This window comes from Phyllobates terribilis, unplaced genomic scaffold (assembly GCF_046119375.1).
Source record: "Phyllobates terribilis strain yellow unplaced genomic scaffold, ASM4611937v1 Scaffold_17__1_contigs__length_24005725, whole genome shotgun sequence".
Taxonomy (NCBI): Eukaryota; Metazoa; Chordata; class Amphibia; order Anura; family Dendrobatidae; genus Phyllobates; species Phyllobates terribilis.
Window position 1 is genome coordinate 23,895,073 of NW_027362777.1, and position 19,738 is coordinate 23,914,810.

Consider the following 19,738-nt stretch of genomic DNA (forward strand, 5'->3'; position numbering starts at 1 on the left):
CCTTCACAATCCTCTCCTGCATCAGAGCAACGTGCTCGATGACACTCCTGTGGGGCGTGAATTCGGCTTCCCAGATTTCCTTTGTGACATCCAGAAGACCCCGTGAATGTCGGCCATACAGAAGTTCAAATGGCGAGAACCCTGTAGAGGCCTGTGAAACCTTTCGGTTGGAGAACAACAGATATGGTAGGAGACAGTCCCAGTCTCTACTGTCCCTTTTTATGTCCTTCCTCAGTATACTCTTCAGAGTCTTGTTAAACCTTTCGACTAGGCTATCTGTCTGAGGATGGTATACTGAAGTCCTCAGTTGGGAGATTTGGAGGGTTTTGCATAACTCCCTCATCACCTTACTCATATAGGGAGTTCCCTGGTCGGTGAGTATCTCCCTTTGGTAAGCCTGTTGGGGAAAAAACTTGGACCAACTCACGGGATATATTCTTTGCGGAGGAGTTACTCAGTGGAATCACTTCAGGATAGCGTTTGGCATAGTCCAGGATAACCAATATAAATTGATGCCCACGAGCAGATTCAACCTGGGGACTGACCAAGTCCATAGCAATTCTCTCGAACGGCACTTCAATAATGGGCAATGGCACGAGGGGACTTCAAAAGTGAGAGGTGGGGGCGGTTAACTGGCACGTAGTGCAAGACCTGCAATATTTAAATATTTCCCGGTGACATCCGGGCCAATAGAACCTTTGAAAAAGTTAATGCCTTACCAACACCAGATACAGCAAGCCTCCATGATAAAGGCGGGGCCAGCACATGTGCAAAATACTGATGCAGACAGCCACTCACTAAAATACCAATTCATGGAGGGGGTGGCTGTCTAGTATTCTACATGCCCACCGATGGAGTCTGCATAGGGCTCCAGTCACACAGATATGTGCGATGCACAGTTTCTGGCTTGCAGCTTGTTGATGACACCCATACTATTAGATCAGGCGGGCTGCCCAGCACTATATACGTGCACCCCCACAAGACAGACGCCCCAATTCACCCAGCCAACATTAAAGAGGCCTGGCCGCATCCTGCAAAAAGAATGTGCAAAAAATATGAAAAATAGTGTAGAAGATAAATACACCACGTGAGGTATTGGTCGATATTTTGGCCAAAATACACAAGCTCGCAACCCAAACGTCAAGGGTCCTCATACTTGCGAGTCCTAACACTAAACATTAAAAATGGTGAACATTGGACATAATTTCAAAAAACATCACAGTAAGGCTGTGTGCCCACTATGCATTTTTTAAGCGTTTCCGCAGCGGCAATTCCGCTGCAGAAACGCTTAAAAACGCTTGGTAGAAGGTCTGCCATGTTCCCCAATGATAATCCCATGTGCTGTGCACATGCTGCGGAAATTTCCGCTGCGGATTATCATTGCGGAAAAATCCGCAGCACTGCCAATTATTTTGCGGAAGCGCGACTTTTTCACCGCCATTGACTTGCATTGGAACGCATGGAATCCGCATCATTGCATCTGCAGATTCGGAATCCATGCGTTTCAATGTGCGGATGGTACCTGGGTTTGGAGAACAGGAGACTCTCCTCCTGACCTGGGTACCATAGAACCTGTAAAAAAAAAGAATAAAATAAAAAATATACATTATACTTACCTTCTGATGGCCCCCGGTGTCCTTAGCGATGCGTCTCGGCTTGCTGGCAGCTTGCGATGGTCTGAAAAGGACCTGCCATGACGTCAATTAGTCATGTGATGCGTCACGCGACCGCTGACGTTGGCAAGTCCTTTAGTCTACTGCGAGCTGCCGACAAGCCAGGACGCATCGGATAAAGACACCGGGGGCCATCAGAAGGTAAGTATATATTTATTTTTTACCATTCTTTCAGTCACCCTATATAAATCCATGCTGGTTGCATGGATTTATATAGTGTTACCAAGTTGTCAAGCACTTTCGAAGTGATGCTAAAATCGCTTGGAAAGCGCTTGACAACCCACATGCGGAAATGCATGTGAAGAACGCTTCACTTCCGTACAATCCGCATGCATTTTTTCTGCCAGGGAGATGCAGAAACGCTCAAGAAAAAATCCAGAGCATTTCTGCATCGTGGGCACATAGCCTAAAAGATAATGCCTTACCAACACCAGGTCAGATTACCAATGCACTGCAGGATGCAGCAAGCCTCAATGATAAAGGCGGGGCCAGCACATGTGCAAAATACTGATGCAGACAGCCACTCACTAACCTACCATTTCATGGAGGGAGTGGCTGTGTAGTATTATACATGCACACCGATGGAGTCTGCATAGGGCGCCAGTCACACAGATATGTGTGATGCACATTGTCTGGCTTGCAGCCTATTGATGACACCCATACTATTAGATCAGACGGGCTGCTAAGCACTATATACATGCAAGCCCACAAGACATATGCCCCAATTCACCCAGCCAACACTAAAGAGGCCTGGTGGGGTATTTATCTTATACACTATTTTTCATCTTTTTTGCACATTTTTTTGCACTGTGCATCACACATATCTGTGTGACTGGCGCCCGCCCTATGCAGACTCCATCGGTGTGCATGTATAATACTACACAGCCACCCCCTCCATGAATTTGGTAGGTTAGTGAGTGGCTGTCTGCTTCAGTATTTTGCACATGTGCTGGCCCTGCCTTTATCATGCAGGCTTGCTGCATCCTGCAGTGCATTGGCAATCTGACCTGGTGTTGGTAAGGTATTATCTTTTATTGTGATGTTTTTTGAAATTATGTCCAATGTTCACCAATAGAACCTTTGCACGATCCTTTCCTGCGTTTTTTCCACTCCCAGATGTCCCCCCCAAGACATGTGAATGGGCCATGTCCAACACCTTCCATCTAAAGGGGCCCAGCACTATTAACTGCTCCACACTCTCCTCCCTCACTTTCTTGACCCGGTACAACAACTCCTTACTCATCATAAAATGGGGAAACCTTGTGTCAGCCCCCGACTCCTGTGCAACCCCATTTATAATAGTGACATTATTAAAGGCTTCCTTCAGAGTTAGGTCCCTATGTTGGACAGACCCAAAATTCTCGCTGGTCATCCCTAACTCTGGAATGGCAGACTCAGTGGGCACTACCTCCTCATCCCCCACAAGGACACAAAAAGGAAACCTGTCTGACTCTGGGTGTGGTGATACCTCATTAGGGTTAATTTTTTTCTTATCAGAGCCAGCGAACCCAGAACCCTTCCCCTAAAGATCCCAAAACAAGCAAAAGTCCCAGCCTATAATAATAGGGTGCAACAAGTCCTGAACGATGCCGACCTCGTGGGACTCTGTACCGTGGGCCATTTCAATGTCCACTCTGGCCTGTAGTGTAGTCTTTAGCATCACCATGAATGCACTGAATGCCGACATTTTTCCCCGGGATAATTTGGAGAAGAAGGGTGGCCCTCATAAGAGTCACCAGGCTCCCGGAGTCTAGCAGTGCCGGTACTTCCCATCTATTCACCTTCACGTGACATGCTTGTGACCCCTCGCTGGGTGGACAGTTCACACTGCAGGCCGGATAAGCATAATTTGAACATAATATGTTGTCCTATGCTGCAGTCCATTGACTCAAGGGTCAGGGGACAACGGGCGTCTATATGGCCTGGGCCGTGGCACCTCCAGCAAACAACATCACCTGTATGGAACTTGGGCACCACCTCCCTCGTCCATTTGGACCTTGGAAGTCCTCCCACCTTTTGGGCCTCCACCCCCTGTTGGGAACTCCAGCATGTAGTGGGCTGCCTTCCCAAGGAACTTCAACCCCCTGGTATCTCTCGATCAGTCCGACCAGTTCATCAGCATACCGGGGATCACCCTGGGCAACCCAAAGCTGTATGGGCCTCAGCAGGGAGTGCACAAACCGGTCCATCACCACCCACTCTACCATCTGCGCAGGCATTGAAGACTCTGGCTGCAGCAGGTGCAGGTGCAGCAAGTCAAACATTTGGGACGGAGGTGGTTTGTTCTGGTGATACGAACCTACTGTGTCCTGATAGTCATTGTCAACCTCAAGGGTGCAAGAATCTCACTTTTTAGCTTGCCATACTCTTTGGCATCCTGCAACGCTAAATCATAGTACGCCTACTAGGCGTACTTCTGGGGCTCTCCAAGTCAAGTATGGCGACAGTACCTCTGCCCACTGCTCTTGTGGAAATTTCTCCCTCTCGGCCACCCTTTGAAACACCATCAGGAAGGTCTCCACGTCATCCCCTGGGGTCATTTTCTGAAAAGCCCGTCATACCGCCTTCCGGACATGGGAGTAATCAGTCGGACCTGGGGTTGGAGTGCTCGTCCTGCCCTGGATGTCGGTTGCTAGAAGCTGCATCTGCTGACGTTGTTCCTGCTAGTGCTGCTGGATCTGCTGTAACTACAGGCTGTTGGTCTCCTGTTGATGCTGCTGCGACTGGACTAGGTGTTTCAGCAGGTTTTCCATTTCGTCTGGCGATGCTTGCTGGCTTGCGACAGACTTCACCCAGGGCATGCAGTCCATCCTGTAGCACTCACACGTCTCTGCTGGGAACGCTGCCCGCAAGTCTAACACCAATTGTAGAAGTTTTACTCACTTGGGTGTGACAGGAGGAAAACAGGAGGCATGTTCCTTTAAAAGTTCATGTGGGTTTATTGCTTCATAATCCCAGAAGCCAAACAGAAAAGAAAATAGCCTTTAGATCAGGCAAACAAAGTAAATGTCCTTAGCAGGTCTCTGCTCAGCCAGGCCTGTGTGGCACACAAGCTGGGGTAGCGTCCAGTGTCCTGGCTTGGTCTGAAGACAAACATACACAGGAGGCCTTCTCCCTCCAAACACACAGACCATGTGCCAAACAGCAGCCTCCATTTTATAGGCTGTTAACCACACCCAGAGGTGAGGTATGTTGGTAGCTGGACTCGCCCATTCTCTCCTAGCTACCCGTAACCCGGCTCCCAGGTGCACCAAACGATCCTCTTAGTGCTTATGTGCCCGAGAAACACTCCGGGTTACATGACAGAGACCAGCCATCTCTGTGACACATACCTCCCATTGACTACACAACCATTAACCACATTAGAATACCTTGATACATATCTGGTTTGGTGCCTGTGAAAAAAACACAGAATTTGAGCTTGGTTTAAGTTGGTATCCATGCAGCATATCAATGCATGTTTACTATGGCCATAAATCAGAAAAAAAACCTATAAGAAGAAAAATGATCATAAACCCTGCTGTAAATAAATAAATAAAAAGCAAAAGTGCATTTAAATAAAATAGGGTTCTTAGTAACACTGTTTTTGATCAAAAATAGCATGAAAGCTATCCAACCATGGTAAAATGAACCCATTCGGGATAGTCCTACTCTGTTTAATATTAAAAACCTTACCATGTATCAAAGCCTCAAACTTCTGTGTGTGAATCAGACATGAGATCTAACGTGATAGAAGATTACAGTCCGGGAAAGACGGGAAACATTCATATAGACGGCCGGTGGAGATGTAGTCAGTGAAGAACTCTGGCTAAATATGTTTGTAGAGCCGTAGTAGAATATGAAGATGTCGTAGTCCTTCTCATGAAGTAGTTATTTCTCATGTCACGTATAATGAATATCTCCTGCAGTATTGCTAATGCCGATTGTAGTGTCGGTAAATGAGACGAGAATTAGCTTTATGGAAGATGAGTCTTTGAGAAACGTGTTCAGCTACATACTCCAAGGAAGAAACTGCTTGCTGTATGTGGCCTAAAATATATAGGTTTTATTACTAGATGTAAAGCAGAAAACTAAATACTGTAAAATAATATATCTCCTCATATGTTTCCCCTTATTATCTCCAATAATTGTATTACACAATATCAGATCCTCTCAGTGAAGATCTTCTATTTAAGAGAATTTTCCTTATGGACCCATCAAAGATGGATATGAATAGAGACAAGATGGCAGAGAGGATATTAAACCTCACCCTAGAGATCCTCTTCCATCTTACTGGAGAGGTGAGAGATTCTGATGATGTCACATTACATCATTCTTATCTATGGGAATAACAGATGGACAGAACTGGAGAGGTGAGGACTCTGGAAATGTCTGTAGTGAGATTTATTTATATGTCTTTCCATAACCAGGATTACATATTAGTGAAGACCTCTAGTGAGCGCTGTCAGGACCCTGTGTCTGAGGGCTGGGGAAGAACCCTGAGCCCAATCACAGGACCTCCATCTCACCCCCTGATACATGAGGACATCAATGACCAGAAGATCCTAGAACTCACCTACAAGATGATTGAGCTGCTGACTGGAGAGGTGACACTGCTGGGACATTATACAGTAACGCTATGAAAGGATCGGGGGGGGGGGTGACTGTATCATTGTATGTGTCAGGTTCCTATAAGATGTCAGGACGTCACTGTCTATTTCTCCATGGAGGAGTGGGAGTATTTAGAAGGACACAAAGATCTGTACAAGGACGTCATGATGGAGGTTCCCCAGCCCCTCACATCACCAGGTAATAGACAGGACTAAATACACACGGACTATAATTATCTGTATGTAAGGAATGAATTCAGTCCCTGTATGTGTTTCCTCCAGATCTATCCAGTAAGAGGACAACACCAGACAGATGTCCCCATCCTTTTCTTCCACAGGACTCTAAACAAGAAGATCCCAATGTTCCTCAGGATCATCAGGTAGATGGAGAGAAGGTGTCATGAGATCTCCCCTATGATGTGTAGACGGCTGTGAAGGTCTTGTGTTCAGTCTTGTTTTATCCAGCAGTATTATATGGTTTATACTTGTGTAATGAGAACGGTGGAGATGGCAGGATTAGAGCTGATCATAGATGTGAATTCTCCATCTGTCTGTGACTTTTACAATATTTGTTTCAGGGTGAAGATCTCACCCATATTAATACTATAGAGGCATATGTGAGGGGTGATGAGCGGTGTAAAGAGGAGATTCCTACATATGACTACCCAGGTGAGTAGTAACCACTAAATGCAGAGAAGTCACAGATTCTTCTCAGTCACCGGCTGTGGCTGCTTTATCGGTGGTGTAGTCCGGCTGTATCACAATCGTGTGATCACCATTTTGCCTCTAGACCACAACATTCTCTTCCACCCAAAACTGTTCAAATGATTTTGGGCATTGAAACCCTTTACCATAGAACTTACAACCTGGAGGATCCACCTACTCCCTGTGATTAGGAGATTTTACCTGCCCAGATCTGTAAACCACAAAGCCAGAAAATCACTTAAAAAAAATATTATGATGGGCCTGTAAGAGAAAGCGGAGGGTAATGATGGTGTTGGCTTCCTAGATCCCTGATATCTTATTGGATGAATCTCCCTTCTCTCCCTTCTGTGCTGCTGAATGTGCTCATATGGTCTCTACAAGACCAGGTCCAGTCTTTCTGGCCAAACTTCACTTTTATTATCTACAACATTAAATGTGCAGTGAGGCCAAGTGTGAATTTCTGTACAATAACAACAGAGTTTCCCTTTATCCTGACTTTTCAGTTTCTTTTAAAACCGACTAACTTCAAACCCTATTGTGATAAACTAAACAAAAAAAACATTACACCTGTGCCATGATATATCTCTAAGCTAAACTTAAGACGCCTCAGCTCTGCACTATTATAAAAAGTTCTCTTTGAACATCTAATATTTCTTCTTGAAACTCATCTGACAGAAAATATTGGCCCTTATGATAGTTTAGATTCCCAAGAGCCACCGAGCCCCATACTCTAATTACCCCAGAGAGGTTTCACCACTAGTTACTCACTACTTACTGATGAAGACTGTTGAGATTGGTTATTTCAGTAGATGTGTTATTGTCTATAGTCACAGTTTTTGACTACTGTGGTTAGTTCCCAAAATACTCTGATTTAACCCCTTCCCGCAGACAGTTTTGTGTTCCTATCAGGTCTCATTTTTTTAAATCTGACATGTGTCACTTTATGTGGTGATAACTTTGGAATTCTTCACGAAGGATAATGGGAAACAAATGGACCTTACAAATTATTTTCCACCTTTTCTTGAATCCGACAGTACCCTATATACGGTTGTATCCTACTATCTGGGCACCTGGCAGGTTAAGAAGGGAAGGAGCGACATTTAGCTATTTGAATGCAGATTTTTCTGGGATATTGTGCAGACACAATGTATTGGGGACACTGTTCGTTGTCACCTGGCAGCTCAAAAGATGGCTACCACAAACAGGCTTGGCGCTATCTACTCCATTTCCCAGATCCCAGGGTTTGCCTTGCTCATCATCCTTTAACCCCTCTACATGTATTTGGACTTAGACAGAGACCATCTAAGCTTGGGCCACAGTGTTACCTAATGTTCTGTGGTGTGAGATGGCAAGAAGAATAGTCAGATAGCCGGGTCAGAACATGGAGGTCAGAGAAAAGCCGTTAGCTGAGCACAGAGGACTGAACTAGAGGAGAACAAGGCTGTATCTGGCAGCTTCCAGCAATATGCTTCCAGCTTTAGTAGGGTGCGGTGCTTTCTAGTTGGCTGAAGCAAGGAGCAGATTACTGCAGCTGGACAGCACACACACCCATACTGCCAGACTGGATGGTACTACTGGTCCCAGGCACTCTAATCTTAGTGGCTGGACAGAGCCTGCGCCGCCCAGAGCTTCTGACGTCTCCTCCATCACCAGCGCCGCCTGCAGGATGAATAAGGCGGCGCCTGGTGACAGAAGCAGACGACGCAGGAGCAGATCCCAGAGGAGATGGGACCCACCATTTGCAGAAGCCCTAAGGTGACAAAATGTCAGAAAACCAGAGCAGTAGAAATCCCCATAAAGTGACTCCATTTTGGAAATTATAACCCTCAGTGAAATAATCTATAGGAGTAGTGACTATTTTGACTCCACAGTCAGTTTCCGGAAATTAGCACTCAGTGGATGTTGGAGGGTGAAAATGACAAATATATAATTTAATTACCCAACACATAGTGCCCAGATTGTGCTCCAGGAGACACACAACATCAAGTGGGTTCTTCTCATTATAGTAATGTCAAATACATGGATGCTGAGTGTGGTTTGGGCGCACTGCAAGGCTCAGAAGCGAGGGGGAGATTTGACTTTGGGAGAGCGGATATTGCTGGATTGGTTTATGGAAGCCATGTTGCTTTTCAAAAGCCTTTGAGCCACTAATAATGTGGAAACCTCTGGTTTTCCACTGACAGATGATGGACCTGAGTGGGGACTTGTTTTTTGTGAGATGAGTAGAAGTTTTTATTGGTATTATTTTTGCCTACATAACATTGTTTGGTGGCTTTTTATTCCATATTTGGGAGGCAGAATGAACAAACAGTTGAACACCACGCTTTACTGGTTCATCCTATGAGGTTTTCTATTAGACTGTGAACTGTTATTGTCTTGGTGAATACTGACGGCTAACATAAGGCAAAATTAAACAAAATCACAGAAAAAGATACAGCCTTACTAACACCAAATCATATAACAAATGCACTAGCAGGATGCCACAGACCCCCATGATAAAGGGGGGGGGGGCAGCGCAGGTGCAAAATACTTATGGAGCAATCACTCACAAACCTACCAATTCATGGAGGGTGTGGTTGCCTAGTATTAAAGATGCACACAGATGAAGCTTGCATAGGACACCAGTCACACAGGTAGGTGTGATGCACAGTGTCTGGCTTAGGATAGTGCTTATGCCCATACTATTAGATCAGGAGGGCTGCCCAGCACTATATAAGTGCACCCCACATGGACATACACCCCAGTACACCCAACCAACACTAAAATGCTAATGCATTTGTTATCTGATTTGGTGTTGGTAAGGCTGATTTTTTTCTGTGATATCTTTTCTTGGTAAATAATGATACTTACTCTGTCGCCTCATTGGGGGACACAGAATCTTGGGTGTTATGCTGCTGTCCACTAGGAGGCGACACTATGCATAATCTTGAAAAGATTAACCGTGGCTCTTCCTCTGCAGTATACACCCCTGAACGGCATCAGCCTTCTCCAGTTTTTGCTTAGTGTCGCATAGGAGGCACACCTAAAACCTTTACTCCGTTTTCACTGATGGGATTACAGATGAAGAAAAGTGGGTCTAGTGCGAGACTCCCGGCATGGCTCCTTCCTCGGCCCCTTGTTACAGGGTGCACAGTTGAAGTCGAGATGGCTATTCCCCATGTCGCTCCTTCCCCAGCCCCTCGTGTGCTGGTTCGAAGTCGAGACCCCCCCTCCTTCCCCAGTTCCTTTCGGTTTCTGGGTTGAGGTCGAGGCGAGGATATACAGTGCCTACAAGTAGTATTCAACCCCCTGCAGATTTAGCTGGTTGACACATGCGGAATTAACTTGGCATTGTGACATTTGTACTGTAGATCAGCCTGGAAGTGGGAAATGCACTGCAGCAAATATTGTTGTTTTTTTTTTGTTGTTTTTTTTTTTTTAAACGTTAAAAGTTAATTCAGAGTGTCATTTATTATTCAACCCCTCAAACCACAAGAATTCTGTTTGGTCCCCCTAAAGTATTAAGAAGTAGTTCAGGCACCAAGAATAATGAGCTTCACATGTGTGGATTAAAGATCTCTTTTGCCAGCCTTTTCTGACTATTTAAGACCCTCCCCAAACTTGTGAACAGCACTCAGACATGGTCAACATGGGAAAGACAAAGGAGCATTCCAAGGCCATCAGAGACAAGATCGTGGAGGGTCACAAGGCTGGCAAGGGGTACAAAACCCTTTCCAAGGAGTTGGGCCTACCTGTCTCCACTGTTGGGAGCATCATCCGTAAGTGGAAGGCTTACGGAACTACTGTTAGCCTTCCACGGCCTGGACAGCCTTTGAAAGTGTCCTCCCGTGCCGAGGCCAGGCTTGTCCGAAGAGTCAAGGCTAACCCAAGGACAACAAGAAAGGAGCTCCGGGAAGATCTCATGGCAGTGGGGACATTGGTTTCAGTCAATACCATAAGTAACGTACTCCACCGCAATGGTCTCCGTTCCAGACGAGCCCGTAAGGTACCTTTACTTTCAAAGCGTCATGTCAAGGCTCGTCTACAGTTTGCTCATGATCACTTGGAGAACTCTGAGACAGACTGGTTCAAGGTTCTATGGTCTGATGAGACCAAGATCGAGATCTTTGGTGCCAACCACACACGTGACGTTTGGAGACTGGATGGCACTGCATACGACCCCAAGAATACCATCCCTACAGTCAAGCATGGTGGTGGCAGCATCATGCTGTGGGGCTGTTTCTCAGCCAAGGGGCCTGGCCATCTGGTCCGCATCCATGAGAAGATGGATAGCACGGCCTACCTGGAGATTTTGGCCAAGAACCTCCGCTCCTCCATCAAGAATCTTAAGATGGGTCATAATTTCATCTTCCAACAAGACAACGACCCAAAGCACACAGCCAAGAAAACCAAGGCCTGGTTCAAGAGGGAAAAAGTCAAGGTGTTGGAGTGGCCTAGTCAGTCTCCTGACCTTAACCCAATTGAAAACTTGTGGAAAGAGCTCAAGAATAAAGTCTATGACGCGCCCCCTGGGCCATATTCTTTAGGGGAATACCCGGAGCCGGATCAGATGGGGGTTGTAGTCTTCCGAGTGGCTGTGACCCCGTCCGTGCCCAGGGTGTCAAGCTCAGAGTATGTGGCAGTCCTACAGATGTTATAAAGTTCTTTATGTCGACTACGCCACCCGTTGTATTGCGGTCACCATGGCCGCCGCTGCAGCAGGGTCCGCTGAGGCTGATGGTGTTGGTGCAGCTTTTGGTAGTATAACCCCCAACGGGTGGGGTATAGCCTCAGGGGGTCAGGTGCAGAGGATGGGGGTTGTGGTGGTGCAGCATAGATGTTAAGTGAAGACAGAGTCGGGTTGTGCAGTTTAGGGTATTTACTCACTGCTGATGTTCCGGTCACTCCAGCTTCAAGTGACCACCCGAGCCGTGCTGCGTCCACCAGGTCCTGGATTCAGCAAACCCCCAAACAAGTCCGGAGCGTGACCCTGAGCTCTCCTTCTGTCCTTTCCTCTGGCCGTCCCCACTAGTGATCCACCTAGGTCCAGCTCCCTCGGGCCTTCTGTTGGGAGACCCTTGGCCTTGGGCTCCCTGACCCTCCACGTGGTTTGCCTTCGGGGTGGATGTGGTGGGTGGCCGTGGCAGACACTGCCCACGGCCTCCGGTCTCTGGCTAGGGTGTGCTTTTGCCCCCACCAGATTGGGATCCGGTACCCTATTGCCGACTCTTCACCCGGGGATTGAATTTGGGTTCTCAGAGTCCTTGCTTTTTCCCTCTCTGGGTCTTTCCTTCTCTGCTCCACTCTCTCTCTGCAGGCTCATCTGGACCTCTGCTTCTTACTGACTCTGACAGACTGACCCTGATCTTTGATGGTGCCCACCTTATATACTCCCTCTATGTGTGAGCTCAGGTGACCAGCACCCAATGAGCTCCTAACTTTACCCAGGCTGCTCCCCCTATCTGCCCCTATACTACTTGGGATGTACCACCCCCCTCCCACTCCAGCCAGGAACAGACTCGGTCGTACCTGCACATTTCTAAGTGGGAGTACCGTTGGTCTGTTCCTCGGAAATGGGATGTGTGTAGTGCATGCAGCCCACCGAGCTCAGTTCCACACTCCATCCTTACCCGGGAGTGGAATATCACACCTCTGGCTTGAGGTGCAATACCCCTGTAGCAGCCGAATCCTCAGGGTGCTACATTCCCCCCTGGTAAATCACAGCACGTCCTCGGGCTGTAAGAACAAAACACCACAAAACATACAAATTTTTTTTTTCATATAAACAACATAGTAATAACATATAAAATATCATATATATATCAGAAAACTTTTCATATAAATAACATTCTCGTCACCTCTGCTCCTCCTCCGGTCACTGTGCAACGTGTGACCGGGTAAAGTGCGACAGTCTTTTCTTGAAAAACTCGTGGCTTTCCTGTAAAACCAGTAGGGAGCGCTTTAGGACGCGCAACTATATACAGGGGATATGGCCGCTCTCAGTCCTCGGCCAGGTATAAGGGAGGAATGACCGCTCTCAGTCCTCGGTCAGTGGGATTTAAGGGATAAACGGGTAAACAGTTCACACATGCTGGTCCCAACGGGGACTATATTATCAGCAACAGTTTCTTTGGTACCCCGACAGGTAACTATGTACAGCCTCTACTCTGCCGTACTTAACAACGACGTCCTCCTGCTCTTTCTTTGTGGTTACCTTTAGCTTCAGACCCGTCCGGGTCCTCTTGTTCTTCCTCCTCACACCGCAGCTCTTCCTCCGTCAGGCGATGCACATGGAGGGCGTAGGGTCCTTTGGCACACTTGTGCCGGGTAAAGGTGACCTCGTCCCCGATGTAAAGGTCACGACCTCTGTGTCCCTCCGGTAGGTGGGATTCAACGTCTCTCCTGGTTACGAAGACGTCGCCTGGGGTGCGGTGGTCTCGGATGAAGCCCCACCCGTGCTGCATGTTAAACTTGATCACAGTCCCGGTGGTGCGGGGACTATGCGCTGCACGGGGGTCTCTCCTGGTTACGAAGACGTCGCCTGGGGTGCGGTGGTCTCGGATGAAGCCCCACCCATGCTGCATGTTAAACTTGATCACAGTCCCGGTGGTGCGGGGACTATGCGCTGCACGGGGGTCTCTCCTGGCCCGGCTCTTCTGCTCCGCGCTCCTTATTTGAGCTTGCTGTTCCCGGACCCGCCTCTCTCTCCGCTCCCTCTCAAAGACCTTGAGTTGTTGGCGGCAGCACTCAGCACGCTCCGCTGCAGCTGCCCGAGTCTCCTGAGTGAACCCCATGAGATCTTCTCCGGTGGGGTCCCACTCAAATTGGGCCTCTTCTGGCGGGGGCGAGATCCTCTTTACGGGCTTTGGAGCCGGGATCAGGGGTGCACACATGGCCCCAGCCTTCCTCTGCCGTTCCAGTTCATGATATTCCTGGGGCCAGATGAAAGGCTGCCCATCCGGGCACGTGTGTTGGGTAAACAGGTCCTCTCCCAGATGCGGCACTCTTGGTCTTATGGGCGTAGTGGTGTTAGCGCCCGGGTTGCCCGGGCCTTGCGGCCAGGCCTGGGGTATCTGGAAGGTGAAGGGCACCGTAAGGACGGCGGCACCCTGGGCTACTTGGCCCTGCGACCAGGCCGGGGGCTCCGCGGAGGTAGGGGGCGCTGTTGGTATTGCGGCGCCCGGGGGTACTAGGCCTTGCGACCAGGCTGGTGGTACTTCCTGCTTGGTCATGCTCAGGGTCGAGGCGTGTGACGTCACAGGGGTCGCGGCTCCCGTTTGAGGCCTAGTCTGCGGCGGTGACGTTGCAGCGACGGGCACGGCAGGGGATACTTCGGGCTCTGCGACGGGGAGCTGGGGCAGGTACGCGGTTTCCCGGCTTGGGGTAGAGACGTCCCCTTTACCTGCCTCCTTTCGTTCGGCTCCCTTCTCGGCGCCGTCTCCGGCCTTCAGTCCTCCCGCGCCATCCTCAGAGGCGGTCTGTCTCCTCGTCTTGGGTGGCGTGCTCCGCTGACAGGTCTCGGTCTGCTGGGCCATCTCACGGCTCCACTCCGCCAACGTCTCTCGCTGCACCCGGGCCATCCTCCTTGCGAGGCCCTCCAGAGCGGTCTGTGCACACTCCCGGTCTCGGGGGAGCTGTGCTAGGACCTCCACTAGGCCTAGTGGGGTCGTTGCTTCCAGCAGGCTCCTGACCAACGGGTCGGTGCTGCTCTGCTCTCCTTCTGTTGTCTCCAGCAGGCTCCTGGCCAGCGGGCCGGTGCTGCTCTGCTCTCCCTCCTCGGTTTCTAGCAGGCTCCTGGCCAACGGGCCGGTGCTGCTCTGCTTTCTCGCCATCTCCGGGTAAGCTCCTCCGATACTCTTCTCCAGGCTTCTTGCCTCCGGGTGCGCTCGCTCCAGACTCCTCCAAGCGACACCCATCTTTGTTCTCTCCTTTCGTCTCCTCCCACCTCGAGGGCGGTCCCGGGGCCACTTGGTGATTGTCAGCTCCAGGGGCTGTTCTTTCACGCTGACAGACCCCTCTAGCATCACAGTCTCTGTTGGTGGGGGCGGTTTCCACTTTTGGCGCCATTTTCGGTCCTGGCCCACGATGGGAGGTGGCCTCTCGCCACCCTCTGGCACGCCCATAATGGCGTCCGCTCTTCCAAGGCGGGAAACCTTCGGAAATGGCGGGAATCGTCTCCCAGTGGCGGGAAACTCTGCAGATGGCGGGAAAACGCTGTTAATGGCGGACAACCGGCTGGAATCGACCTGTGATGGAGTCCGATGGCGGGGACCCTCCGGAACCGGCAGGAGACTTCTTCTTGAGGTAAACTCGTTCTTTTCTTCAGGCACGCAGTACCCGGTTGTTGCGGGCACGTAATCCTGCCGACTACGCCAAAGTTGACGCGCCCCCTGGGCCATATTCTTTAGGGGAATACCCGGAGCCGGATCAGATGGGGGTTGTAGTCTTCCGAGTGGCTGTGACCCCGTCCGTGCCCAGGGTGTCAAGCTCAGAGTATGTGGCAGTCCTACAGATGTTATAAAGTTCTTTATGTCGACTACGCCACCCGTTGTATTGCGGTCACCATGGCCGCCGCTGCAGCAGGGTCCGCTGAGGCTGATGGTGTTGGTGCAGCTTTTGGTAGTATAACCCCCAACGGGTGGGGTATAGCCTCAGGGGGTCAGGTGCAGAGGATGGGGGTTGTGGTGGTGCAGCATAGATGTTAAGTGAAGACAGAGTCGGGTTGTGCAGTTTAGGGTATTTACTCACTGCTGATGTTCCGGTCACTCCAGCTTCAAGTGACCACCCGAGCCGTGCTGCGTCCACCAGGTCCTGGATTCAGCAAACCCCCAAACAAGTCCGGAGCGTGACCCTGAGCTCTCCTTCTGTCCTTTCCTCTGGCCGTCCCCACTAGTGATCCACCTAGGTCCAGCTCCCTCGGGCCTTCTGTTGGGAGACCCTTGGCCTTGGGTTCCCTGACCCTCCACGTGGTTTGCCTTCGGGGTGGATGTGGTGGGTGGCCGTGGCAGACACTGCCCACGGCCTCCGGTCTCTGGCTAGGGTGTGCTTTTGCCCCCACCAGATTGGGATCCGGTACCCTATTGCCGACTCTTCACCCGGGGATTGAATTTGGGTTCTCAGAGTCCTTGCTTTTTCCCTCTCTGGGTCTTTCCTTCTCTGCTCCACTCTCTCTCTGCAGGCTCATCTGGACCTCTGCTTCTTACTGACTCTGACAGACTGACCCTGATCTTTGATGGTGCCCACCTTATATACTCCCTCTATGTGTGAGCTCAGGTGACCAGCACCCAATGAGCTCCTAACTTTACCCAGGCTGCTCCCCCTATCTGCCCCTACACTACTTGGGATGTACCACCCCCCTCCCACTCCAGCCAGGAACAGACTCGGTCGTACCTGCACATTTCTAAGTGGGAGTACCGTTGGTCTGTTCCTCGGAAATGGGATGTGTGTAGTGCATGCAGCCCACCGAGCTCAGTTCCACACTCCATCCTTACCCGGGAGTGGAATATCACACCTCTGGCTTGAGGTGCAATACCCCTGTAGCAGCCGAATCCTCAGGGTGCTACATCTACATGAGACACCCAAAGAACCTAGATAACTTGGAGAAGATCTGCATGGAGGAGTGGGCCAAGATAACTCCACAGACCTGTGCCGGCCTGATCAGGTCTTATAAAAGACGATTATTAGCTGTAATTGCAAACAAGGGTTATTCCACAAAATATTAAACAGGGGTTGTATAATAATTGACCCACACTTTTATGTTTAAAATTTAATAAAATTCAACTGAGCAACATAACTTTTTGGTTTGTAAGATTTATGCTTCTGTTCATAAATCCTACTCTCGTTTGCCGTTTGAAGGCTCTAACTTATTTGCATCTTATCAAACCAGCTAAATCTGCAGGGGGTTGAATACTACTTGTAGCACTGTAGCCCCCTGATGGTGACAGCCAACCTCCCTAATCCCCCCCTGGGGGTATTAGGTTGAAACGCCTCAGGTAGGGCCTGTACAAGCACCAAGGACCCCAGCCCTGCTGCAGGCTCCTGTCAGGACCGGGGGAGCGCAGGCGGGCATGATACAACAGAGGCACGGGCCCTCTTGTGCCCTGTTTCTGCGGCAGCACCATTTCTATGGTGCCTCAGGGGGACTCTTCACAGGTTCACAGGGCCCCCCCCCCCTTTCGCTTCTACCCCACCGCTACCCTGCCTTTAAATCCGGGAAGGTCCGGTTCAGATTCGACCCCCTCCCGCACTTCCGTGCCGGCCTGGAGTCCCTTTTGGCATCAGGCACCTAATTTAGGCCGAAGCCGCCACCTCCTCTCCCCGGCCTGCCCCCCGGATGACAAATATTACACTTTACAGTGTCATAGAGGTGGCGGATCGAGACTGAAAGGGCGCGATTTTATACAGTTCTGCCGCCCTTTCAGCTCTCCGCCCCCCTTCTTTCTTAACTTTACTCCGGCGGCCATTATCTGCTGCAGAATAAGGGACACAGCCAGTCTCTGCGGGGCACAGGACTGCGGATCTTCGGCGCTGGACCTAGGGGCACACTGGTGGGATAAGATCACAGCTGGAGTTCTTCCTCGGCTGTGAGTCCATTATTCCTTATAGGCTCCTCTGCATAGCCTCGCCTGTAGGGCCCTCTGCATAGCCACCCCAGTGCACTATGCCGGGCTCAAGGTCCAAGAGAACCAGGCAGGACTGCTATTATGCACTCTGTACAGCTTGCAGCAATACTCTCCCCAGCGGCAGCATGTATCCGCACTGCCAGGACTGCATCCAGACTACTGTGCCAGAGCCCCAAGAAGCCCCTGCCAATGCTTTGGTGTCTAATGCCACGCCGGAATGGGTCACTCAGATGTCGCAATCTATGACACAGTCTATAGATAACCTAACTTCCTCATTGCTTCAGGCTCTGCAGAGTCATGCCTCGGCTATGAATGCTACCCAGCAAAGGGAAAGCTCGACTCAGGGACATGTCGACCCGGGCACATCCACGTCTAGGTCAGTATGCAAGCAGACCCACAGGTCACGTTCATCTGCATCATCCCATAGCACACGGTCATCCCCTTCTAGGGAGACATACCTTAGTTCCAGATCATCTAGACCGTCCCCTCCCAGGGACAAACAATACAGTTCTTCGCAGCGATCCCTGAACAGAGAAGGCCTTCACCCAGCAGGAGACGCCTTAGCGATACACAGGATTCGGAAGGCATCTGTGATTCCGGCTCAGACAACGAAACTGAAGGGTCCCTGATCCCAATTCCCCCTAGCAATACAGCACTAGTTGAGGAGGTAAACTCGTCCATCCATCAGGTGCTGGACATTTCTGATCCGCCCCCGGAGACACCACAACACAAGAAGGAGTTCTGAAGCCGCCTAAGGTCTTCTTTGACCACCCAGAGTTTAAGTCGATCCTTAAAAAGCAGTTCTCACAGCCTGAGAAGAAGTTTACCAATCGCAAATATCTGGAAGCGCTGTAACCCTTCCCACAGCAGACCACCAAGGAATGGACAGATCCACCCAAAGTGGATCCCCCAGTCTCTAGGCTAGCAGCACAGTCACTCCTTTCACTGCCAGATAGCTCAATCCTCAGGGGCGCAGCAGACCGGCAGGTAGAAAGCATGGCTCGTTCAATTTTCGAGGCCGCAGGGGCCTCCCTGGCTCCCGCGTTCGCTTCAGTTTGGGTTGCCAAGGCCATCCTGGCTTGGGCCCAGAATTTACAAGCTAGCTTCCAAGTATCTGCTCCTGAGCTGTCGGACCAAGCGGTTCAAATAGCAGTTGTAGCAGATTACATGCTTCATGCAGCTCTGGATTATGCAAGGGGTGCAGCAGGGATAGCATCAAACGCCATCACGATTCGGCGTATCCTCTGGCTGCGGGAATGGAAAGCAGACGCAGCCTCAAAGAAGTCCCTTACGCACCTCCCGTACCGCAGTGGTCAACTTTTTGGTGAACAGTTGGACACGATGATATCCAACGCCACCGGGGGTAAGAGTACCTCTCCTCCCCCAACTGAAACCCAAACGCATTTACAATAAGCATAACCAAACTCGATTCCGATCCTTTCGGAACTCTTCAGGCTGGTCCACCTCACGGCCAGCACAAAATAGCAACCACCTCCCACGCAGGGACAACTCGTGGCCGACGCAAAAGTCGGACAAGACCTGCCAGTCAAAAGCAGGCCAGTCAAAGTCCAAAGGAGGAAAACCTCAGACCTTCGCCTCATCATGACTCACGGACTCCGGAAGACACCCCACCTGTAGGTGGCTGACTTTTGCTCTTTCATCAAGTATGGCTGCCTATTACAGTAGACAGGTGGGTCAGGGAACTAGTGTCTTCGGGATACAAGATAGAGTTCACTTCCAACCCACCAAACAGACTCTTTATTTCTGTTCCCCCAAAACCGCCACACAAGGCTCGTGCCTTCCGCCAAGCGGTCTTCAAGCATTAGTCATAGTACCGGTCCCCTCGGCCGAGCGCTTCCGAGGGTTCTACTTCAATTTATTCGTAGTCCCCAATAAAGGAGGCAGCGTACGGCCCATACTGGACCTAAAGCAGCTCAACAAATATGTACGGGTACATGACTTCCGCATGAAGTCCCTTTGGTCCATCATTGCGTCCATGGAAAAGGGAGAATTTCTCGCCTCCATAGACATACAAGACGCATACCTGCATATACCAATTGCTCCCGCCCATCAGAAATTTCTCAGGTTTGCAATCAACCAGGACCACTACCAGTTCGTGGCTCTCCCGTTCAGACTCGCCACGGCTCCCAGAGTGTTTACCAAAGTCATG

At 50.1% G+C, this 19,738-nt stretch overlaps 2 protein-coding genes across 2 annotated transcripts in view; both read left to right on the plus strand.

The window, feature by feature from the left end:
- LOC141176154 (uncharacterized) overlaps positions 1–19,738 on the plus strand; it is a 241,428-nt gene that overhangs the window by 169,270 nt on the left and 52,420 nt on the right. The window lies entirely within an intron of this gene.
- Positions 1–19,738, plus strand: part of LOC141176167 (uncharacterized) — a 44,362-nt gene that overhangs the window by 13,351 nt on the left and 11,273 nt on the right. Inside the window, exons 3-4 of the mRNA XM_073660163.1 lie at positions 6,545–6,642; positions 6,841–6,931. Of these exons, the coding sequence (XP_073516264.1) occupies positions 6,545–6,642; positions 6,841–6,931 (189 nt within the window). The remainder of the gene's footprint in view (positions 1–6,544; positions 6,643–6,840; positions 6,932–19,738) is intronic.